General features: G+C 44.6%; 1 protein-coding gene across 6 annotated transcripts in view; it reads left to right on the forward strand.

Moving 5' to 3' along the window:
- Positions 1 to 25,062, forward strand: part of BLNK (B cell linker) — a 72,735-nt gene that overhangs the window by 42,212 nt on the left and 5,461 nt on the right. For all 6 annotated transcript variants that reach the window (XM_036111622.2, XM_036111623.2, XM_036111624.2 and 3 more), the window contains 10 exons: positions 2,080 to 2,246; positions 5,847 to 5,928; positions 7,103 to 7,174; positions 14,397 to 14,466; positions 16,388 to 16,415; positions 17,240 to 17,282; positions 19,564 to 19,648; positions 20,188 to 20,219; positions 22,198 to 22,265; positions 23,125 to 23,208. In XM_036111622.2, the coding sequence (XP_035967515.1) occupies positions 2,080 to 2,246; positions 5,847 to 5,928; positions 7,103 to 7,174; positions 14,397 to 14,466; positions 16,388 to 16,415; positions 17,240 to 17,282; positions 19,564 to 19,648; positions 20,188 to 20,219; positions 22,198 to 22,265; positions 23,125 to 23,208 (731 nt within the window). The remainder of the gene's footprint in view (positions 1 to 2,079; positions 2,247 to 5,846; positions 5,929 to 7,102; positions 7,175 to 14,396; positions 14,467 to 16,387; positions 16,416 to 17,239; positions 17,283 to 19,563; positions 19,649 to 20,187; positions 20,220 to 22,197; positions 22,266 to 23,124; positions 23,209 to 25,062) is intronic.

Below are 25,062 nucleotides of genomic sequence, written 5' to 3' on the forward strand. Positions count from 1 at the left end.
CCGATGTGGTTTTTAGTGTCTCCCGAAAAGAAGCCTGTGTTCCAGGTGACTAAGTTCAGCAGAGGCGGGGCGGGGGGAGCGTGTTGGTGATGATCACGTGATGCTAACATTTGTGCAGTGTCCCTACGTGTAAAAGGCTCCCTGTCCATTGTCATTGCCATTAACTGCCTCCTCACAGGGCGCCGGGCACAGCCCCTTGCTTTGTGCCACAATTAACCTACTGGGCACCTGCTGCGTACAGAGCTATGCTGAGCCCTGAGCATTCAGCAGCAAGCAGGACAGACGTACTGCCAGAGTTTTTATAGTTAACAGTGTAGTGCTTTTCAGTCGTGGCCTACTTCACCCTCTCAAGAATCTTATGGAAGAGGGGCGCCTAGGTGGCTCAGTCGTTAAGCGTCTGCCTTTGGCTCGGGTCATGATCCCAGGGTCCTGGGGTCGAGCCCCACATCAGGCTCCCGGCTCGGCGGGAAGCCTGCTTCTCCCTCTCCTGCTCCCCCTGCTTGTGTTCCCTCTCTCGCTGTGTCTCTCTCTGTCAAATAAATAAATAAAACCTTTAAAAAAAAAAAAAAAAAGAAGCTTATGGAAGAGATAGTCATCCTCACTTTACAAAGGAAGAAAGTGAGGTTCAGAGGAGTGAACTAACAGGGCCCAGCTCTTGTAAGTGGCAGGGCTAGGATGCATGCTGGGCTTCTCAGCCCTCAAAGCCCATGCTCTTCACCGCTCTGCTTCGCACACCGCCCACCAGATTTGTGACCTTGTTCAAGCATCACAGCCCTGAGAAGGAAGAGGCTGCAGTGGGCCCATTTTATAGGTTAGGAAACTACCATTCAGGGTGGTGTAGCAGCTCATTCAAGGCCATGCTCTTCAAAGCCTGTCTTCTGTGTTTTGCTACTTCTGATGGGCTTCGGTCTTACATTAAGAAATCCCAGTAAACTCCAAGAGCTGCAAATAAAACTAGAAATCCTAACAGAGTTATCGGCACAGCAAAGCAGATGCCCTAGAGCCTGAGCACAACTCCACCACCCAGAAGGAGGCTTCCGAGGAGGCTTCCAGCATGAAGTGAACCACACACCTTCCACAAGGCGGGAGCCAGCACCAGGGGGAGAGCAGGTGGGGGCGTGGCGGGGGGGGCAGTGGCAAGAAGCTAAGGGTGCACGGGGGGGGCACAAGCCAGTGTGAGCCCCTGGGCTGTTCCCAGGATGGGGACACGCCAGGTTACTCCTATGCTAAGATTTTCCTACAATGTGTCAGTCTGAATCCGTGCTCAGATTCCACTGTGCAGACTCCCCATTGTCTAGCCCCTACACCATGTCACATCCGTATATTAGTCCTGTTTATTAGGCATCCGCTCTTCCAGACACACTGCTCCCACTGTTTTCTTCCTAAGCCCTACAAAACCCTTCTAAGGTGGATCTTATGATCCTCACTTTAAAAATGAGGAATGTGTTGAGGCGCCTGGGTGGTTCAGTTGTTTCAGCGTCTGCCTTCGGCTCAGGTCATGATCCCAGGATCCTGGGATCGAGCCCCGCATCGGGCTCCCTGCTCAGTGGGGAGCCTGCTTCTCCCTCTCCCACTCCCCCTGCTCGTGTTCCCTCTCTCACTCTCTGTCAAATAAATAAATAAAATCTTAAAAAAAAAAAAAATTTTTTTTTAGTTTAAAAAAAAGTTCCCGGGGGGGGTTCTTATGTGAAAGCAGGATTGAGAATCACTGCCCTTAAGTGTTCATAGCGCACAGTGAACCTTCGAGGAGCACACCCCTTTTAGGCCTCTCTGCTGCCAAGGGCATCCATCCACTCTGTCTGGCAGAGCGCTGGGCTGATTCCCCTATCCTTATACTCCTTTGCTTATCTGCTCCATCTGCCTTGCTCTCCAGAGTCCCTGGATCTCCATCACTCCCCTGGGAGGATGTTTTTGATGACATTCTTTTGGTTTTTATAATGTAAGTCAATGGGCAGTTGATTTTTTGCCCAAATGTCATTCTACACTTTTAAGGAATGCCCGGATTAATCATTTGTGATACTTCGGCTCAGGGAATGATCCAGAGCCCCTTTCATCTTACACTTTGTTGTTCCTTTCAAGACAATCGGTCAAGCCAGAGGCAGTCTCCGCCCTTCAGCAAGACACTTCCTAGTAAGCCCGACTGGCCTTCGGCAAAAGCAAAAGCCAGGCTGACCTCCACTCTGCCGGCCCTGACTTCTCTTCAGAAACCTCAAGTCCCACCCAAACCCAAAGAACTGGAGGATGAGGTAACGTAAATCTGTCCCAAAGGCTTCCCAGTCCAAGTGGAAAGCAGGATGCAGGGGGGAAGGGGAAGGAGGGATGGGGAAAGGGGGAGGGGAGAAGGGGGCAGGGGCCGGGATGGTCTGGCCTCCTCCTCCGTGCCCCTCTCTCCCAGGCAGCACTAACCACCCACCCCTCTAACTCCCCACTGGTAAACCAAAAGGAGGTTTTCCTCTCAAAAAATGGTATATGTGGCCTTCTTTTAAGCATTTTCATTTCCAGAGCGCATGGGTAATACCAGCACTGGATCTGTGGACCCTCTTTTTAGCCTCCAGATCTGTCTCCTTGGTTTCCTGTGAAACTTCTCCTTCCTCCGTAAGAGATTTCCCTATCCTTATACTCCTTTGCTTATCTGCTCCGTCTGCCTTGCTTTCTTTCCTCCCCCTTTTCTCTCCACTTCTCCACATTTCTCCTGTGAGACGCAGAGGTGTGTGGTGGGACACGAATGGAGACCCCTAGTGGTGGGGAGGCCTCTGCTCAGCCTGTGGAGAAGGTGGCCCCTCACTTCCCTTTGGCACCTCTTGCTTCTCACTCCCTTTTCCCTCAGCGCCTGCTATCCAGGGACCCACCTTGACAGACTGTCCGGGGCTCCAGTCTCGGTTTATCTCATCATCTCCCGTCTGTCAGCACCCAGGTTTTATGAGTCTCATTCCCTATGGAATAGCTCCTGTTTGAAAAGGTGCTGATAAACTCATTCAGACTGTTGTAGGAATGACTAATAAGGCCTAATACCTAATACCTCCCAGAGGTACTTGTATTTTAAATAAGGACAAAGGCAAGCCCTCAAACTTAGCCATTAGAACAACCCTACAAGTATAACGGTCTCAGAAGCAAAATAACAATAAAGGCAACTCTTAACCATCCCTGGACATAATCTTACAGCAGCTTTTGAAGAAATAACTTGTGGGGTTTTTTGTTTTGTTTTTTTTAAGATTTTATTTATCTGTGTGAGAGAGAGAGCACGAGCAGGGGAGGGAGGGGCAGAGGGGGAGGGAGAAGCAGATTCTCGGCTGAGCAGGGAGCCTGACGTGAGGCTCTATCCCAGGACCCCGAGATCATGACCTAAGCTGAAGGTAGACTCTTAACCCACTGAACCACCCAGGCGCCCCAGAAATAACTATTTCTAAATGCCAAAGGTGATAAAACCTAAAGTGTACAAACATGTTGTAAAACGACCCACATTTCCACCTTAATATAATTTGTAGCCCAGCAGGAGATGGAAAAGAGAAACTTTTTAATAAGATAGAGGCAGCATTTAGGCCCAAAGTCCTGCTTTGACCCTTACTAGCTGTGTGACTTTGGGCAAACCAGGTAACCTCTCTGAGCCTCAGTTTTTAATCTCTTCAGGTTATTTTTAAGGATTTAGTAAGAGAACACATATACAGCACTAAATACAGTGCTTCTCACATGGAAGGATTCCGTGTGTCATATGTTCCTTTCTAGCATATTCTAGATTCTTTACAAAACCCCATTTTGTAGTTTCTCCTGAAAACAGTCACAGCCTCAAAGCAGCCGAGCCTCACGGCAACCCTCCAGCTCAGCTCTGAGTCCCTGACCCTTGTCTGCACTGGTCATAGTCCCCACCACTCCTATGAGGTGTGCGCCCAGCCTTCTTCTGCACTCGTCACCATGGCTGTTCCCTGCCTGCCTCTGTAAGCTTTTCCATTTATGACCTCTACTGTAGTGCTAGTTTACGTCAGAAAGTCCGCTGACAGAGAAAGGATGGTTGGCCAGTTGTCTGTCTGTCTGTCTGTCTGAGAGGTGGTGCTGACCTTTTGGGGTGAGAAGGGGCTGGCAGGAAGAAGCTGAGCAGGAGACAGGACGTGGAGACTGGCTGTTAGGAGCTCACTGTGAATTCTTTCAGCATTTGGCAAATCTATATGAAGATACAAATTCAGACCCAGAATACAAATGAATATGGTGCGTTATATAAGGCTCTCCATTTCTGTGAGTAGCTGAGAGTGGACTCCCGTGGGGAGAGGCAGAGTTTTGCTAATAGCAGCCTTGTGGAGGTGGCTCAGGCAAGTCTGAACCAGTAGGAAAAGGAGAAGTATGGAAGAGGCTGCATTCTGGAATGGGCAGATGGACAGTCAAGATAAAGAAAGAGGTTAAAAAAGAAAAAAATAGGCCAACATTAAGATCTGGCTGAACCATTAGATAGGAAAAGAAGAAGTCAAGCACAAGCATAAATAACTAAAAATAGTTAGCTCTGCTGTGCAGGTTCCAGGAACAGTATAGGGGTATAGACTAACTATAGTTGGGGAGGGAGCAAAACCTAGGAGGAAGGAGCATCTGTGCTACAGGGACAAGAGTGGCGGACACTTGATGAGTGCTAGCAATCAGCTGGTGTTCTGAGGACTTTGTATTTATCCCATTAAGCCCTCCCAAGAACCCTATGAAATGGGTACTATCATCCCCATTTTACAGATAAGGAAATGGCACAGATGAGGGGCAAAGGGGTTGAAAAACTTATCCAAGGTCATAGAGGCCAGGTTTGGAGGTGAAGAGATGAGAAATAGCAATTAAGTGAAGAGAGGGTAGAAATAAGATAGAAAGAGAAGGGGAAGGCAGGAAGGTCATAGAATGTCGTGGCTAAGAGTATGGATCCTTGAACTGATTCTTGAATCCCAGACTCTACTACTTTTTAACTATGGGGACATGAGCAAGCTACTCCGCTTCTCTGTGCCTCGGGTTCTTCAAGTTTCTTCATCTTGATATGGAGCTGACAGCAGCACCTACCTTACTGGACTGTTATAAGGATGGAGTGAAATAACACATGGAGAGCACTTGCCAATAAGTGCTCAATAAATGTTTGGTTTTCGTTTCTCTAGAATCCATCTGGGCTACCCACCAAGATGGGTTGCAAAAACCACATTTGGGATCTGATTATCTCCTTTGTTTCCTAGCAATATAAAATCACTTCCTCCCCCAGTTTATGGTCAATTGATTATTGACAAAGTTGCCAAGACCATTCAGTGGGGAGAGAATGGTTTTTGGACAAATGGTGCCAGGATAACTGTCTATCCACATGCAAAAACATGAGGACCCCTCTCCCACCAAAGACAAAAACTAGCCAAAAATAGATCCTAGACCTAAATGTGAGAACTAAAACTATAACATTCTTAGAAGAGAACAAAGGTATAAATCTCTATGACCTTGTGTTAGACAGGGGTGTCTTAGGGCAGCAAGCAACAACAGAAAAAAGAGTTAAAATGGGCTTCACAATGTCAAACTTTTGTGCTGCAAGTGACACCACCAAGGATGTAAGAAGACAACCTACAGAATGGGAGAAAAAAATTTGCGAACTATATATCTGATAAGAGGCTTCTATCTAGAGCATTTAAAGAACTCTTCCAACCTAGTAATAAAAAAGACAACCCAATTAAAAATGGGCAAAAGAGTCTGCCTGCCCGTTCTCCCTGCTTGTGCGCGCGCTCTCTCTCTCTGTCTAATAAATAAATAAAATCTTTAAATAACAACAACAACAACAACAACAACCACTCCTTCCCAGACAGCAAGCCCGGAGTGGACAGCTTCCTCCTCATTCACGTCTGTATTTCTTTCAGGTTGATTACGTGGTCCCTGTGGACGATGAAGATGAGAACTACATTCACCCCACAGAAGACAGTTCATTTCCAGCTGAACAAGGCAAGAGTTTGTAGTTTTGAGCACCTGAAAATTGTAGCAGTTGAGGGAGGGGCACAGGAGACTATTGGGTAGCAAGCAGCAGGGGGCACACAAAGTCCGGGCCCCCCCTTCTCCCATCTGCCTCCCTGGCGAGGGGTGGGGGGGCAGAGCATCCATGCAGACCCATCTCAGTCACACCCTTCACACCCTTCTTCCTCCAGCCCCTCCCGTGCTTTAATACTCCCATCTCAAGTTCGGAAAGCATCTAGGTTCTTATTTAACTGTCCTCACTTAGGACGGATTTCTCATAAAACTTAATCCTCACAAAGCCATAGGCCACCGTGTTGGCCTCAAAACTATTGCATCGGAACAATGTCCACAGAGGACGGAAGACATGAGGGAGCGAAAGCCTCTCTGTGTCCTGACTCTTTAAATGTAGTGCTCTCTCAGGCGAAGGGAGACACCTGTTGGTAAAGCCCTTCGAGGAATAACAAATGTGATGGTGAATGATCTCTAAAAGCCACGTACCCTCAGGCCGGGAGTGGAGCAGGGCATGTTCACTCTGGATCAGGTTGCTGTGGACACTAGGATCCTGTGGAAAGGATACCTCTTCAAGTAACGTTCGTCATCTCACAAACTCGACTCTGAAGCAGTCCTACTCCGTTTTTCCTCTGCCGTTCTGTAGCAGCCCTCTCCCGGCTTCCCCAGATAGCACCCGCAGCTTCAAGACCCACCTGAATTCCTCAGCCACCCATCACCATGAAACCATAAATAGGCATTAAATTGCTCCCCACTCCGAAACCCCAGAAAATCCAAGAGAAATGCTGTGTGTTGCATGTGGCAGGAGAGGTGGGAATTTGGTCCCTCCACTATTGGTTCGATATACTTCTCCTGATGAGGAAAACAAAAACTCTTTCATCTCCTGGACCGCCAGTTTGGCCGGTGAAATTCCAAGCCTGCGTTCACTTTAACAAAATCCCTATCATAAAATAATCTGATTATCCCTTTAATCAAAGACGTTTCTTCTGAGAAGACTTCTTTCATGGCTTATGTATTTAACAAGTGTCTTTCCCATTCTTTACAAAGTCCCTGCTCTGACCCCATTGTTCCCACGATGCATTTTTCTGTAAGTGTGAATCTCCCACAATGAACTGTATCTATGATTGTTATATGTATGTATGTTTGTGTGTTTAAGCTCCCATGGTGAATAGATCCATCAAGCCAAATAACTCCTCGAAGCCAGCCCCTCCTCCAGGGACAGCTGCAGGTAAAGTACATGCATGATTTGGTGTTTGGGTTTTGTGTGTGTGAAATGATTATGTTTGGGGGCTTGGTTTTTCAGTCTTTTCCAAATAAGATAAACAACTCAGACCAAATATTAAGAAAGAATCACTTGTCTTTCCAAATTTCTTAATAAGTTGTGACAGGAGGTCTTGTCCTCCTCCATTTTCTGGTGGCCACTATGTTGAGGGACCCTGCGCCGCTCCCCCCCCAGACCCCTGGGCCTCTGTTAGCCAAGTCCTGGTTTTTCTCCTACCTCACTTGGCACTTCGCTGGCTTCTCCTCCTTCGCCCCTGCGCTGACTGAGGATGTCTGCACCGTTTGGCCCTCAGCCCTCCACTCCCTTCAGAATAGTGTGGTGGTTAAGAGCTTGAGTTTGGGACCAGACAGACCTGGGTTGGAATCCCAGTACTCCCAGTTGCCAGCTGTGCCACTCTGGGCCGTCCTTTGCCTCTCCACTCTCCAGATTTTCTCCTCTGTACATGGAGGTAAGAGTCCCTGCCCTGTGACAGGAGAATTCTGGAATTGTGCATGGGAAAGCTTTCACGCATGCCTAGCACAGCAAATGCTCAGGAAAGAATATTATCTTTCACATCTTTGGGGTTCATCCATTTTTCTGGTTTCACTTCTCTTGTCTAAGCCAATAACTTCCTGGTGTCCAGCTTTTGACCTGATTTTTCTTCTGAACCACTTGACATTCCCACGGCCTCACGCTCAGTGCATTCATGGCCTCCCTCCATGTAGGGTGGACCTAGTCCTCTGTGCCTGTTAGCCTGCAGGCCACTTGTCTGAGGGCCTGGGTTCTTTCCAAAGCCTCTGCTATGTCTTTTCCCGGAATCCGCGCTTCCATTTTAGTTGTGACCACCCTGGTCTATTACATTGTCACTTCACACCTCCTATCTCCTGTCTTCGAGAGTCCACTAGCCATACCCTTGCCTCTAGGCTTTCTCCTCCGTCACGAAGATGAGTTTCTGAAAGCCTCCAGATGTTGCCATTTTTATTCCACTTCAAAGTTAGTTTTTACCATGTCACCCATACCCAAACCATGCACCCCATGGTTCCTAGTTGTCTGCTGTCCAGATTGGCAGCCCCAAGGCCAAGGCCTGCGATGCTGGGTGGTGCCCACACCCCACCCTGTTCCAGCAGAGAGGGGCAGGGGCCTCCTCTCCAGCCTTCCCTCCTTCTTCCCCCACTCAGCCCATATCTATCACACACACACACACACACACTCCCTTTCCTCCCAGCACTGAAGGCTGAACACAGATATTGGGAGACTGAGCTCTGCTTCGAGGGACATGCTCCTCGAGAGAAAATGAAAGAAAATTATTTTCTTTATAGGCCACAGACTCATTTCCTGAGCAATTGTTCACCTTCCTCACAAGTTCTTGTCTTATTTATTCTCTCCCCCAAAACCCACAGGCTCTTTATGTGTGGGGGGAAGAGGTCAGAGCCACCTTTTCCAGCTCATCTTAACTTCTGGGAACACATGTCAACACAACAACCTAAAAGGTCATGGCAAGGTTGCTTTGGTCCCAGCCGGAGTGGTGACGCCTGACTCCTGATAACTCGGGAGAAGGGTTGTTATGACCAGAACAGAAAACCTTTCCCTGAAACATACATGAAGGCCTAAGCCCTCCTTTAGAATGATAGCTTAATAATCTCTGGTGTTTGCCTTTTCGTGTTCTTCTTACTTTGCAAGGACCTCTTCTTCGTAAAACACCCCCGCTATTCCAATCAGCTGTTCATCACGGGTTGTGCCTTGTGGTCTTTGTTTATGTTCTCACTTTTATGACACCAAACCCTACCCATCCTCAGGGCCCAGCTTGAGGTCTCCCCTCTAGGAAACCTCCTGTGTTTTCTGTAGCCTGCAGAGAGCTCTCCTTTGCTCTAAGTCTCGTCCCACCTACGCTCAGCCCATACCTATTCTCTGATTATGCTGGGTCTCAGTCTAATCTCCTTAAGTACATTACAAGCTCCTTGAAGATGTTGCCTTAAATCTCACGTGTTCAGGAGGCCTTTCCTGACCGCACATAGGGGTGGACCCCTTTGGCGTGCACCCCTGTAGTCCCCACACTGCCCCTTTAATCTCCCCCGAGATCTCTGCCTGTCGTTCCTGTAAGACCCTCAGCTCCATGTCTTGCTAATAGCTGTGTTTCCAGGGCCTAGACAGGACCTGGATCAGAGTAGGTGCTGAAATGGTGATTTAGTCAGTTGGTTGAGAGTGAATGAGTCCCCCAGTACTGGCTGTATTTAAGGAATCACGTGGCACCACCATGAAGGCATTAGCCCATTGGATTTATTATTCATTGATTTCCTATTAATCTAGCGTAGCTATATTTTAATACTGGAGGCATCAGAAGGAACCAAACCTGAACAAGAAAATAATTTCCTGGTTATGTGATTGTTGGATACAGATGGGAGGAAGTACAGGAGGAGAGAGGAAGTGAGATAATTTGGAAGGGACAAACCTGAACAGTTAGAATGAGTTTCTGAGTGTGCAGTTTTCAGAGATGATTTTGATAAAAGGAATAATCAGACTACTTGCCTGTGTCTTTGTATAACCATCTACTAGCCTTTAAAGACTTCGACGGTGCCTGGATAGGCATCATGGAAGTGCTAAGGCTTCCGGTCGGTGTTCCTGTCCGAGCAGTGCACCCGGGCACCGGCCTCTGGTTAATGGATATTGCTTTTGGCTCTTTGACGGCTCATAGGGTGCTTGCCGAGTACTACACAGTGGATTAGGTGCAGGGGCGGCCTCTGCCTGTGCTCCGTGCTCCACATGGAGAAGCGCAGTTTCAGGGCCGCACAGACTCCAAAGCCAGAGGGCTTGGCTCTGACGTGCGCTAGGTGCCAGGCTCCCGACAGGCTGAGCGATCTCTACGTTTCTTAGTCTCCTCCTCTGACAACATGGAGAAGAAAGTGGCACCTGCTCCTTGGAAGGGAGGGGATTAAGTTGAGTAAACATATAGGAATCCCACTCCTAAAGTGATAGCTCTTTGTGCCGTTATTCCAAATCCTTTGTTTTGCGTGCCTTGATTCATGACCAGTCTGGCGGAGGGCCCTGGACACATCTCAGGGGACAGTTGTGTCTTCCTTTCTGCATAGAGTTTTACCCTAAGTCAGGGTGTCTCGACCTCCGCACAACTGGCATTTGGGGCTCGATAATTCTTTGTTGTCCCCTCTGTCCTGTGCACCGTGCGATGTTTAGCAGCATCCTTGGGTGCTTCTGCCCACTAGGTGCCAATACCAACCCCTCTCCAGTAACGATAAGCAGAGATGTCTCCAGACATCGCCAAATGACCCCCGGGGGGGAGGGTGGTACAAAATACTCCCAGTTAAAAACCACTGGTCTAAACAAACTGAAAGACTCAAGTGTTTTGGTGATTTATCTCTAAATGTGATTTGGAAGTAAGCTCGTGCAGCCCCTGGCTGATTTATTTGTAGCTTTTGTCAGAAGAGGTAGACAGGGCATGCATTTCTGCACTTCCTCTAAGTAGGTAGCCTTTAGAAAGTGTTCTCTCTCCTTATTTCCTAAAATGGGGGAGGAGTTTGGGAATTTATAATTCCCTGCCAACCTGCAAGTTGAATTTTACCTATAAGCCAAATTGTTCTGAAGCTGTTAAAAATCTTTTTATTTGGTAAGAGCCTGAGAGTAAGGGACGCCCCAGCTGGTGCGCAAGCCCCAATAATAATAGAGTTTCTAGAAGACAGTGAAATCCCAAGGGCTTACTATGCCAACATTGAGATTGTTAAGGATAAGGAAACTTAACCAACATTGTATGTAAAACTGAAGAGAGGATGATGCATAAAATACATGTGATAGAAGGAAAAATGAAGAGTAGGTCATTTTCCTAGTTGAGAAACTTTGGTAAGCACCAGTTGTGCAAACATTAACATCATTTTTTGCTCAATACAATTAAAATAAAGCTGATTTTTCTTTTATTATTCTTTTGGACACGTCTCTATCACATTCCCAATTTCTCCTTTGGAGTATTCCAGCCAAGAATTTGGCTTTGCCAGAAAGCAAGGATCCTGGTCACGAAGAGGGGACCAGGTTGTCCTACCTCAGCCGTGCCCCTGGGTCTGACTTCAGGCCCAGAACAGCAGAGAGGGTCACCGGCCTATGAGATAAGAGAGTCATTCTCCATCTTCCCATGGGCATCCACAAAAGCCCGCCTCTCTTTCACTAATCTTTCCCCATATAAGGGAGAAACAGCAAGTGAATCTGACCTGCCAAATCACGCCCCAGAGTAACATTAGGAGGCATTGTCTGGAGAGGAAAATGTCCACCTGGGTTTAAACTCAGCTAGCCTTGCTGTTCAAACCCAGCCCTGCCACTTAACCTCTCTGAGCCTCCGTTTGCTCCACATGATGTGATATGAGGCTTGGTGATGGCACATTTAAAGTACCCGGCATAGAGCCCAGCACCTGGAGACACTGTGATGGTTGATAACAAGATGCTAAAACAAAAATAGCGATAATCACATTTACCGAGATCCTTTATGAGTTATAATTTACATATCATAAAGCTCACTCGTTTTACATGTATAATGCAGTATTTTTTATAAATCATTACATTTACAGAGTTTTTTTTCACCATCACTACAATCCAGTTTTAGAAAATTTCCATGCCCACCCCAAATCCAAAAGATCCTTTATGCCTGTTTTTGGTGAATGTTCTTCCCACCCCCAGCCCTAGGCAACTGCTGATCTGCTTCCAGTTGCTATAAATTTGCCTTTTCTGGACATCTCATATAGATGGAAGCATACAGTATAAAGCCTTCTCCATCTGGCTCTTTTCATTTAGCGTAATGTTTTTAACCTCAAATACTTTCAGTCCCTTTCCAGCAGTATTAGTTTATATTTGGCTAATTCTTTACATTTTCAAAGTTCTCCTACTGTCTTGCAACAATAACTCTGAGTTAGGTAAGGTAGGTGGTTGTGTCCTCATTTCACAGAGGGGAACACTGAAGCACAGTGGCTTATAAGAGGCCACCAGCCAGTTTGGTGGCAAAGAAGTAACTAGAACCCCATCTTCCTGATGAGAGACCATGGGTTTTCCACCCATGCTTGGATTACCACCACAGAGGGAGTGGCGTGCCCCTCCCTCTGATCACAGAAGTGATTTATGAGCAAGGAAGGGGGAAGGAACATGTTGGCAGACTAAAGATATGAAGGGAAGGGAAGCTTAGTAGAGAAGCCAGGCAGTAAATATGACAACAGCAATGTACCCAGGCCAGATGAGCCCGTGGCATTGAAAAAGAGGGAAAACCCTTGGGAGGAAATTCTGACTTAGGCCTTCTTTCTACTTCCTTATTTTTCAGACAAGGGTGGTTTTTTTTTCCCCCCTTCCCTGAGATCTTCCATCAAAATCTATGAATAGCCAGAGGTATTTTAATAGGGTCAATCAGGTATTAAGAATTCGAAGAACAGCATCAATTTGGTCCACTAGCTGATGAAACACAGTTGGACGCATACTCCAGATGACATTTCAGTTTATCGTCATGTGAAATATTAAAAATTCCAAATGTGGTCTCTTTTTCAAAAGGTTTCCAAAATATTTTCCAAAGTCACATCAAGGTCAGATAACATCTAAGTGGGAGTCACATGGAGGGGTGGGGAGCGCTGGGGAGGTGACACCACGCACTCTTGGCTGTTCTTCTCATTTGTGAGCGTTCATGGAAATTGGCCCCGTGTATTAACTGAATGTAGAAGACGGGTGGATGGGCTCTGAGTGAAGGCCTGAAAGCCTCTCTCTAGTAAAGTACATGAGAATGAGCTTTATGAGCTCTATTTTCTTTCTTTCTTTTTTTTTTTAAAGATTTTATTTGACAGAGAGAGAGAGAGAGGGAAAGCAGGAACACAAGCAGGGGAAGTGGGAGAGGGAGAAGCAGGCTTCCCACCAAGCAGGGAGCCCGATGCGGGGCTCGATCCCAGGACCCTGGGATCATGACCCGAGCCGAAGGCAGACGCTTAATGACTGAGCCACCCAGGCGCCCCATGAGCTCTATTTTCAATAGTTCTTGAGGCCCCTTTCTTGTGTTTGGGATAGGTGGTCCTGTCAGCTGAGGGGGCACAGTGTGTGCGTGCCCTCAGGTTATAAATCCCGAGGGGGCAGAGGCGTATCCCTGCTTCTCCAGCTCTTCCACAACCCCCAACACAGTGCTCTTCATGTACCAGCTTCTCAGTAATTCCTCGTATGTGATTATGTCTCTGTGCTCACCTATTTGTGCTTTATCTTGCAAACTAAAATAAGACATACCGAGGGCAGGTCCAACCTCTATTTACAGAGTACCCCTGTAGGTCCAATAGGAATTGTGGACTTAGAAATGTAGTAGGTTCCTAATAAAATAGATCTTCGGTTCGTTCTAAGGCAATAAAGAGCTTTGTCTTACGGAGCTGTAATGTCCAGGCAGGCGAGCATCAGCCTGAGAGGAGGCAGGCAGGAGACGCTTGGGGAGCTGGCCCAGGGTCTGGCGCTCCCCTCCAGGCCTGCTCTGTCCCAGCGGTGAAGATCTGCCTGTCTCTCAGTTCCTCCCTCGTGATTGTCTGCTTTCTGTCTTGGGGGGAAATGAGGTACAGTGGACAAGGCCCTCTGGGTCCCTTCTGTAACTTTGGAAGATGAAATTTGGGCAGTAGCTTGTCATTTGTCTCTATGTGCCTATCTGGCAATGGGCAGAGGTCCTGAGAATTCAGAGGTGAATGAAGAGCCTCTGGTTGGGAGGTTAGGTGTGTAGAGTATAAGTCAGTGTGATCATGCAAAAGCAATGGCTAGAGGCACGTAGCAGGAGAGGTGGGTCCGTGTCTTTCCGTCTCTAGGCACCGCTAGTGTGCCCGCCTGTGCAGCGGATATAGATGCAAGTGGGTGCTCTTGGCTGGGGGCCTGGGGGCCCTTCACTGAACCCATAAAATCAAGGGGCTCTGCACTTGTCCCATTGGGAAAAAGAGAAAGTCATTTAGAAATGTTAGGATGGAGTCCCTAATTCACATCCTGGTTCTGAGCTTATAAATTGACATTATATAAATATGCCATCACCTTTGCCTACAGATTTTCCCCAATAGCATCAATGTAACCACCTATACATGCTTAACTGAAAGAAGCCAAAAATGTGCCTGTATTTCTGAGCTTCTCGGGAAGGCCAGCCTCACTGTGACCATCGGCGCCAGGTTCAGGAGTTGGGGACTGACCTGTGTGTGTGTTTGTGCAGGTCGTAAGAGCGGGGCCTGGGACGCTAAGTCACCTTCTCCTGCTGCGCCATCCCCGCTGCCCAGGGCCGGGTGAGTACCTGCTGTGCAGGGCCAGCTCTGTGAGATGTGAGTGCATGGTCTCCACCACTGCTGTGGGCAGGGCCTGCCTGCGATCCACAAAGGGGTCCTGGCTGAGAACCTGGGGGGAAGCGGGTGCTTTTCTGCTATTTCCATCCAGAAGAGCGCCCCAGCCCAAGCTCAGACAGGTGCACCTCACATCACAACAGGTGTGTTCCTAAAGAGTGTGGAAATGAAGCCCCGCTGCTCTGTTCTCCTCCTCCACCCCCATGGCATGCTTCAAGTTGGACGAGGGGTCCCCTGCTGAAAATAAGACTAGCAGCCTTTCCTCCCCTAAATTTTTAGTTAAATCTTGAGTTCAATGATTTGTGTTCATTCAGACAGAAGCTCCAGCACCTGAATAATTTTGAAACCCACGAGCAGGTTTCATCTTTGCTTTCTCCTCCTCCACTTCTCTTTCAAGTAGGGAATGATCCGTAAACAAACACATGTACACCCAACCGCATGCACTGGATGGTTTGATCCAAGCCACACTGCCGAGGTTCCTTTCAAAGGTGAAATAAGAGAGTCATTCTTCCTTATTGAATTTAAAAGAGCTTTGTAAACTGTTAGGAGATGAGTTAATATCACAGTGACCCCATAATTTTATACTGATTCAATAGGATATTTTTAAAAGCACGCTTAAATATGTGCAAAGCTGGCCTGCATGATTATAATCTTAATTCTGCTTCTGTGTAAAGCAAAGACATTTTTTAAAGATTTATTGATTTATTTTCGAGAGAGAGGGTGAGAGAGCACGTCAAGGAGAGGGGCAGAGACAAAAACTTAAGCAGACTCCACACTGAGCTTGGAGCCTGAAGCAGGGCTTCATCTCACGACCCTGAGATCAAGACCTGTGCCAAAACCAAAAGTCGGACACTTAACCGACTGAACCACCCAGACGCCCCAAAGCAAAGACATTCTTAAGTTCAAGGGTCTATTAACCAAAAGTTCTCCCTTGGCTCAGCTTTATCACTTTGCACAAGTCACTTAATCTCTCTGAGCCTCAGTTTCCTAATCTCTAAAATGTAACAATAATATCCATTTTTAGAGGTCACTGTGAGGTTTAAATAACAGATGAAAAGTCTAACCCAGTGCACTTAGGAATTTAGTGTTCTTCCCCCAGTCTTCCAGCTCTCAGCCAAAAACAAAGCAAGAGAGAGGGAGAGAGAAGGTGAGAGAGAGTCTTTAAAATAAATACAGAAGAGAAGCATATACCCTTAAAATATTAGATTACAGTCTCTACCGGAACCAAGGCAAATCAGAGCGTTAGCTCAGAAAACCGCTTCAGGACCACAGATCACGGTGGTTTCACACGTGTGTTGGTCTTGGATTTCCCTGTTCAGGATGAAATCCTAGTAGAGAGTAAGTCACTTGAGCAGGGCAGCAGTTGGCCAAGGAGGTGCTGGGGGCTGCCTCCCCTGCTGGGCCATCCTCCTATCTCCACCCGCGGCCCCAGGCAGTAGCCCGAGGGTGCCCTTGGAGGCTGGGAGGGCTCTGCATACACGCTTTGAAAATACTGATGGTAGTACTCATTTTACAGACAAGGAAACTTAAAGCTCCACCAGGCCTCGCAGGGAGAGAAAGAGGCCTGAGGTCACAGAGTAATCAGCCGCAGAACTGGAAGAAGAATTCAGTTTCCCGACTCCCTGGCAACTGGCACTTCTCTTTATCCCCAGTTAACTCTTTGCCATCTGTCAGTGGACCCTATCTGAAGCTAGGAGGATCACGGCTAAATCCTGTTTCCATCCCCCTCTGCCCTTCAAGGACAGTTGTCCAACACACTCATATCACGTTTATTATTCTAGTTTAAATTGGAGAGTAAAATGATAAGTAGTCAGCTCCACTTTATCTTTATTATGCTTTAACAAAGCCCCATCTTTTTATCCCCCAGGAAAAAACCAGCTACACCCCTGAAGACAGTAAGTTAATTTTGCATTTAAATGTGTTTCATATTTCCTGCAATGCTTATGCTTATTCCCTTATTTAAAGTTGACAATGCTTCCGGCTAAGGTGAACGCAGCAATTTTAGCAACTGAAGTTGCTGCCCAGACAGTCCAAGAGAAATTCTGCATTCTTGGTGAGCCAGGGAAGATGCTGCAGGGGAGGAGTTCATCCTCACTTGACTCAGCGTGGCTTCACTGAGGGCAAGCGGCAGATCCAAGGTGGAAGCCAGGCTCCCTGCCTCCCCTGACATCTGCCTTCCCCACGGGGAGCCCCTGAGCCTGTTTTCCATCTGCTGGCCTGGGAGGCTAATGGTGTAGCAGGTGCATATAGGCCTGACTAAACTCAGATTCTGGCCAGAATGCGGGAAACCTGGGCCAGCCCACTATTTGAGGAAGCCCACCTTGACCTAGTACCTACTCCCTAGCCTGACATTTACAGTCACTTAGCAAACACTGAGGTGGGGCCCTAAGCCCAAAGCCAGATGCCTCTTCCCCACTGTGCAAGACCTACTGGTCAGCAGCTCCTGGGGGTCACAGTATCCATCAGCCCTGTTGACTGAGCAGAGAAGTCCCTACACCAGGATGACACTGATCCTTCCCTGACCCACTCCTAATCCATTGTCGTGGAATGCAAAGGTTGGGCTGGGAACTGGTGTTTTTTATTGTTGTTCTTGTGATTGAAAGAAGAGCTATGCATCAAAGAAATGTCCTCCCCAAATATTTATTTTAATAATATTGCTTTGACATTTATTTCTACACTCCATTGTATTGAATATCCTTGCTTTTTTTTTTTTTAATAGACTTCAGTTGCCTCTCCACAGAATGCCACAAGTGTTTGTGAAGGTAAATCTATATTATTCTGAAGGACGAGGGTGTCCTCTTAAAGTTATTTGAATTAAGGATTTGTACATAAGTGTGTTTCTAAATTGCTTTCACTATTTAAAAGGCAATTGTATATATGAAACTCAGTTTTCTAAACAAAATGGCCTTCACTTTGCAAAGAGTAGTAAGGACCCGAGCTTTCGTGGCAGTGTCTTTGGGGCAAGGCTATAGTCTACACGCCCCAAACCTGCCTGTCTGTAGACATATGACTCGCCAGAAACAGTGCCATGGCCTTACAAAGATATGAAGCCTTATTCAGAGCTATTCACATATCTTAGAACTAATAGCTTAGTTAAGGTAATGAAATTTTTAAAAATCTGTTTATTTGAACAAGTTCTTTTGCTAAGTTTTCAAAATAATGTTTTCTGAATTCAAATATCTGTTTTAATACATCTCCAAATGTTTTCCTTTGTCTTACCATAGCCTAAAAATCTTACATATACTTTTAATTAGAATTTTCCCATTTAAAAAAATACTCGTATTTGAAAAATACTGGTGGGGGGGAATAAAACAGAAAGAAGTAAGAATTACCCATAATCTCAACACTTAAAACACTATAAAGAAGTTAGAATCCTGAACCCATCTAACTCTAACACTAATGAGTGTTCTCCCCATTTTCTGAGTTCACGGGGCACATCTCCATAAAATGTCCTGGTTTCTCTGATGATGGACGGTGGACATTTTCTGAATGTGTCCTACAACTTGCCTGTCTGCTTTAACTGCTCCACTGGGGGTTATTTATATCTGTTTCCCACATCTTTTTTTCTCCAGGCTATTTCTGAGGTATCCCTCCCTTTCTGCTGTCTTGCTTTCTTTCATCTGCCTGTCCTTTGAGGCTTTTGCCTTGCTGTCCTTCCATTCCTTACAGTCTTCCATGCCTGCTGAGCAGGGAGCTCAAGTAATAGTGGAATCTTAGGGTGAGCTTCTGCAGGAAGTAAGCTCGACCCTGTGCAGATTCCACTGGCTTCAGGGGCCTTTGAAAACCAGCAGAGAAGGAGCTCATGGCATGCAGCTTGGGTGTCCTTGTTGCCAAAGGGCTCCTAGGGCAAGAGCTTGGCATGCCATCAGTTTTGTGACTTGTTTCAAGAACAAAGGCAACCATCGTCCAAACCCAGTGCAGGTAAGCAGCCTCTTCTCACCTAGGGAGGAAGGAAGGAAGGAAGGAAGGAAGGAAGGAAGGAAGGAAGGAAGGAAGGAAGGAAGCCTCCGGGACTGCAGAGGCAAAGCGGAGTGGGAACCAAGTGTGTTTACTGTTTCTCCTTCTGAAATTACCAAGCTGTAATGTCATGAACAAAATACCTCACATGGTCGCTCAAAGTAACTTGACCTAGACTTAAAACATCCTTCAGGGATTCAAGGCTTCCGAATTTCGCTGCATTACAAGAAACCCCGAAGTCTGTCTTACCATTTATTTGGATCTTTGAGTTGATACGACTTTTATTCTTTTTGGGTTCCTGTAATGGAAGACCAAGAGTTCACCTTTCTTCCATGTGGGACACACACCCATAGACACACCCAGATTTTAACACACCCTGGACCAAATTTGAGGAAGAATAAAGCATTAAAATAATTTATAATCACATTCATCAATGGTTCAGCAGTAAGGTTCACTGTGTTCAACATAAATTTCTTTTTTTTTTTTTTAATTCAACATAAATTTCTTACATTTCAGGTTACACCCATTTCCCTGCGTACCGGTTATAACTCCACCCCTTCCTCTCCCACTCAGGAAAACACAGTGAAATGCAAGTGAGATGAACATTATTATAGGGCTGACCTTGAATTTGCTCGGGTAATTTTTCAAAAAGAGTCGATTATTTGCAAACTCTGATATTTTACTTCTTACCAGTAAAAATTATTTATACCACCTCTTGTGACTAATGAAGATATGCCAGGGTATTGGAACACCTGTGTGGGGGACACCAGCATGGTTCAAACTGGTTTGTCTCTGGCTTCCAACTATACTCCCACACTTAAAGGGCCACCCCATAGGCTCAGTCCCCATGGGTATTGCTACAGAATGGGAAGGTGTGCCTGTAACTTTGCTTGGTAGGAGTCCTGCTCCTGATCGTGCAGACACATCACCAGACGGTCAGGTGCATAAACAGATGGCATCCTGGTGAAAGACATGTTCACGGGAAGACATCAGACTGAATCCGGTTCTTCTCAGATGATGTTGCTGGGTTTGGACATGGAGACAGACATTTCATTCTAGCCTAATATGAGCATTTTCTTAATGCAGAAAAACCTATACCTGCTGAGCGCCACCGAACAGCTAGCCACAGACAAGAAAATATGCAGCCATCAATGTTTCCTCCTGCCCAGAAGTAAGAATCTTTTCCTTTAAAAATAAGTTTCCCTAACACCTGTTTTGTCACACTGCATAGTGACACTGGCTTGGTAAAGATCTGACATTTCATTGCACTGCAATTAAATTTTTTAAATTTTAATTTAATTTACATTCAATTAATTAACATATAGTGTATTATTAGTATCAGAGGTAGAGTTCAGTGACTCATCAGTTGCATATAACATCCAGTGCTCATTAAATTTTAAAAGGTGTTGAATAGGAAGAAAACTTTAAAAGAACTGCTTAGAATCACAAAGATGTAATATTTGGGTTAATTATAGGTCTTAACCAAAATCTAACACTTCAGTCAAGTCTCTTCCTTTTTCAAAACTAAAGGGCCAGTTTTACTTACCTTGAAGGTTTTGATGCCTTTCCTATCTTTAGATATGTTTTACTGGCCATTTGTGTTGACTCCTGGGTGATGCCCCTGCTCAGAGCATCTTTGGTGCAAACAAAATGTCAAACTTACTCATCTTGTGCTTTGCTCTTTAATTAATCTGGACTTCTTCCTTTCAGACAAATCCATCACAAACCCATACCTCTGCCAAGTAAGTACAATGAAGTCATGGAAAGTACTATCAGGTTGTGGGTAAGGCTGGATCCTTGTGTCTGAGCAACATGTCCATCTGGAGGAGGTTGGCTCCTCTCTGGCTTGTTTCCTTTTCTGTTAAATGGAGCCAGGAATATTTATTTCATAGAGTTATTTTCAAAAGTAAATAAATTTGGGATAATTTTTACTTCTTTTTTAATATTGATTGAATATTTCACTGGTCATACTGGTCATCTTTTACATTTAATTTTTTAATAAAAACTGTTTTCAAAATAAGAAGATTAAGTACCTGGTCTAGTGCTTTGAATACAGAAGGTCTGCAGTAGATGATAGCTATTTAAGTTAAAGCTCAAGTCATGCTAAGGGGTCCACCAGATCCTACACATCTGGTCCCTTCCTTACCTGCTGGCTGACTCCATCCTTTGTTCTCCCCTTTTCCCTCCACACTCCAGGCACAGTGGCCCCCTGTCTATCCTTCAAATATGCTAGGCCCTTGCGTGTTGCTATTACTTCTACCTGGAACATTTTTTCCTGAGATAGCCACATGCCTCCTCCCTCCCTTCCTGCAGATCTTACCCGAGTGTCACCCCAGTGAGGCCTTCCTGATCAGCCTATTTAAACATACTGTTTATCCAAGACTAGTCCCCAACCCCTTCCCTGCTTATTTTTCTCCATGTATATGACTCTGTAATATTGTGTATATATTTACTTATGTCTTTATTGTCTATCTCACTCATTCCATTAAAATTTAAGCTCCAGAAGGGCAGGGCATTTTGCTGTTTTGTTTGACTGCTGTATATCTATCCCCAGTGTTTTGATCCATGGCAGGCACACAATGATGAACAAATGAATGAATGAATGAATGCAGTGAAGTATTTTCTCTATTTCATGTGTCTCCACATACAGACTATAAACTCCTTGAAGAAGTTTATGCCATAAGGCAGTAATTATCAAATGTTTTGGTCTCAGGGCCATGTTAACACTCTTAAAATCATTGCAGACCCAAAGAACTTTGGTTCACACGTTTCTTTCTATTGATATTTAATGTATTAATTAAAAACAGACAATTAAAACATTTATTAATCCATTTTTAATTAAAACTTTTATTTTTTCATTTAAAATATTAAACTTGGGGCACCTGGGTGGCTCAGTTGTTAGGCGTCTGCCTTCGGCTTGGGTCATGATACCAGGGTCCTGGGATCGAGCCCCACATCGGGCTCCCGGCTCAGCGGGAAGCCTGCTTCTCCCTCTCCCACCCCCCCTGCTTGTGTTCCCTCTCTCGCTGTGTCTCTCTCTGTCAAATAAATAAATAAAATCTTTAAAAAAAATAGATAAATAAAATATTAAACTTGTTATATGTTAACATAAATAACATATTTTTTATGAAAAATTACTATATTTTCCAAACAAAAACACTTTAGTGGGAAGAGTGGCCTTGTTTTACATTTTTAAAATCTCTTTAAGGGACGTCTGGGTGGCTCAGTTGGTTAAGCGGCTGCCTTCGGCCTGGGTCATGATCTCAGGGTCCTGGGATCGAGTCCCACATCGGGCTCCTTGCTCAGCGGGGAGCCTGCTTCTCCCTCTCTCGCCCTTTGCTTGTGCTCTCTCTGTCAAATAAATAAAATCTTAAAAAAAATAAAATAAAATCTCTTTAATACCTAGAGTAATAGAGACAGCTGATTCTCATATCTGCTTCTATATTCAAGCTGTTCCAATGTTTTTCTGGCTGAAGTATATGAAGAAAATGGGGCTTCACAGAGATAGTGATTTGGAAAAGACCTCACAACCTCCCTGAAAGAATCCTGGGGATTTTTTCTTTCCATGCTTTGAGAACCACTGCTTTTAGGGACTTGTTGGCGTGTGTGTGATTTTTCAGTGCCGAGTGACCCCTGCAGCACCTAGCACGGTGTCGGAGTCTGGGCACACTAACTGCTCAAGATACGCTGAAGACCATTGATTTTTCAAATCCCTTTCAGGATTTCCAGAAGGGGGAGGCTCAACTGTGGATGGCCTATTTTCATCTAACCCCCATTTGTCAGAACAGGTATGAATGTACTCTTATTGTTACCATTAAACTGCAGGAAAGGCAACGTCTTCTAATGTCTTATGAGGAGTTTGGGGTGAAGCTTGAGGACAGACTATATTTTAGGTCAGCTTGCGAGTTGTCATTTGCTGATGGGTACAGAATGCATTTTGTTTTCAGGGATTAAGACCCTGCTCCATGTATTCCAATTTGTATTCTAGATGCCCTAAGTAACAATTTGTGTTTCTTCAAAACTAGCAAAGAAGTGTGTTGTTTTTATTGTTCTTCCTCTCACATAGATTCTATTTAAACTGTGTAATTTTCTCAGAATAGATCTGTGGAGGCATATGATATTAAAACACATAAAGCAGCACAGTTTTTAAAAAGACAGAGAAAGAACTCTGTGTGCCCTTGGGCAAGTCTCTCTAAGCTTTCTCAAATGTAGAGAGGGATGAGAGCATGTATCCTTCTTGCCTTCAGAGTAGTTAAAAGAATCCAGTAAAATAATATTTGGTGAAAACGCTTCGGAAATTGGAAGCACTCCACAAAGCAACAACCGTAAGCTCATGATAGACAGGGAGCTTATAACTTATTTAGGAGAAAGGAGTAAATGACTCAGGAATCTAGCAGGATTGTTTGATTGATTGATTGATAATAATGCTCAAGTACTAAAGTTAGCAGCTAAGGCCAAATGAGAAAAAAGTCATTTATATAATCCTGTGACTGATCAAAGGAAGCAGAAAACTCATTTTTAAATCGCTGGTCCAAATATAGTTAGGTCTGTCTTGGTAACGCAAAATGGGACTTTGTTTTCAGTGCACAGAAGGTGCCGTGTTATTGAAGGACCATCTCATGCTTAGCAATGCCCTCCATTTCACAGGAAGCGGACCTTCATTGCAAGCAATGGTATGCTGGTGCCTGCGATCGGAAGTCTGCTGAAGAGGCTTTATACAGATCAAACAAGGTTTGACCATTTTTAAGTCCCATATTCTGCTCTCAGCCTATAATAGGCACAGCTGTCCTCCCAACAATTGGCTGACTAAAGAATTGCAACAATTATGGATGCAGGCCTTTTTTAAATTTACTTATTCAAGAGCAATTGCCATCCTCTCCTCTCTCTAGCATCTCCCTCTTTGTTCTTCCATCTCATTTCTGCTTGTCCTTTCTCTGCAAGGATCTGTAAGCCCCACTGTTCTCCACTCAGTGGGAGAGAAGAAGGCTCCAGGGGGAGATCTCTGTAAGGTTTGGTGCTACATGAGATCCATTCAGGAGTGAGAAGTAACAGGCTATTTTGGATCAATGCATGGGTTAAAAGATTGAGGTCAAGATGGCAAAAAATACCTATAAGTAAATTTTTGGAGAAACTAAGCCCAATCATGTAGGAACACTAGGAGCAGTTTGGAAAACCCAAAGTTAAAATGCCACTTCTCCCTTTCTTTCTCTTTCCTCCTTCCATTTTTCTTCACTTGCACCCTACTTGCTGGAATATATAACATTTATATACTAATTTTTGCTACCTTTGCTTTAGTCCTAGCTCTACAATTAAACATGTTAAATGCTTTCCCATCAATCCCTTTGCTGGCTTCCCCAGTTATCTCTTTTTGTTTGACAAAGCTCACCTTTTAATAGATTCTCAGGAAGGACTATATTTACATTATTCCCTGAGTTCTTGCACATTCAAAGCTGTTCATAATCTGATAACCTGGAGGATATCTTGGCTGGTTATAAAATCCTTGTCTTGAGTTTTTAAGTGTTGCTCCACTGGATTGCCTTGTTTTATAGTATGCTTTTGAAAAGTCTGATGCTAATGTTATTTTCTTGCCCTTATATATAATTTCATATTTTAGTCAGAAGACTGCAGACCTTTTGTTCTTAAAGTCTAATAGTTTTCCAGAATATGTCTCTGAGTTGACTTTCAGGTCAATTTTTTCAGATAGATGGAACCCTTCTCAATATATATAGATTTAAGTTTCCTCTTATTTCCAATACATTTTCTTAAATTCCAGTCTTAAAAAGTAGTTCTGTTCTATTATTTTATTTTTCTTCTTTAAGAACTCAAATTACATACATTTTGGACCTTTTTTGTCTTTCTTTCATTCCAACCACTCTGACTCTATTTTATTTCTTTTTTTTTTTTTAATCTCCTTTTTTCCCCCCGTCTGGGTTGCTTCCTTGCCTTCCTTCAGTCATTTATCATATCTTCATTTAAAGGTATTGTCCCTTGGGCATCTTATAATTTCTTCATTTCTGAAATAGGTTTGCCTTTCTCTTCAGTTTCCTTCCTGAGTTTGATCAACTCTTGTTGTATTTCTTCTTTCTGCTTTTCATCCATTTTTTGTTCATAATTTTTGGATTTATGATTCTAGAACATTTAATCTATTTTTTAAGTTTTTAAATTCATTTATTCATTTTAAGTAATCTCTACACCAAACATGAGGTTCAAACTCAGGACCCCAAGATCAAGAGTCACATGCTCTTCTGACTGAGCCAGCCAAGCACCCCTAGAATATTTTATAAAATATTTATTTAAATTGGTATGTTGTGTTACAGTTTTTTTTCTGCTTCAATATAAGTTTTAGGGAAGAGAGTTTTCATCAGCTGAAATGTTTTGATTCCCAATTTCAGCTTTCTTCTCATAGTACTTTTGAATGGAATTTGTTTCATATTTTTTTATTCATAGGTAACTTGTAGACATGGTTCCTAGTTCAAGAGTGCTCTCTACATTTAATCTTACTGTGTCCCTTCATACATTTCTAAATATATAAATGCATCAAAAAGCTAGCATTGACTTCACTCAGGATTTTCTATAAGTATATAT

The sequence above is a fragment of the Halichoerus grypus genome, chromosome 7 (genome assembly GCF_964656455.1).
Source record: "Halichoerus grypus chromosome 7, mHalGry1.hap1.1, whole genome shotgun sequence".
Classification (NCBI taxonomy): domain Eukaryota; kingdom Metazoa; phylum Chordata; class Mammalia; order Carnivora; family Phocidae; genus Halichoerus; species Halichoerus grypus.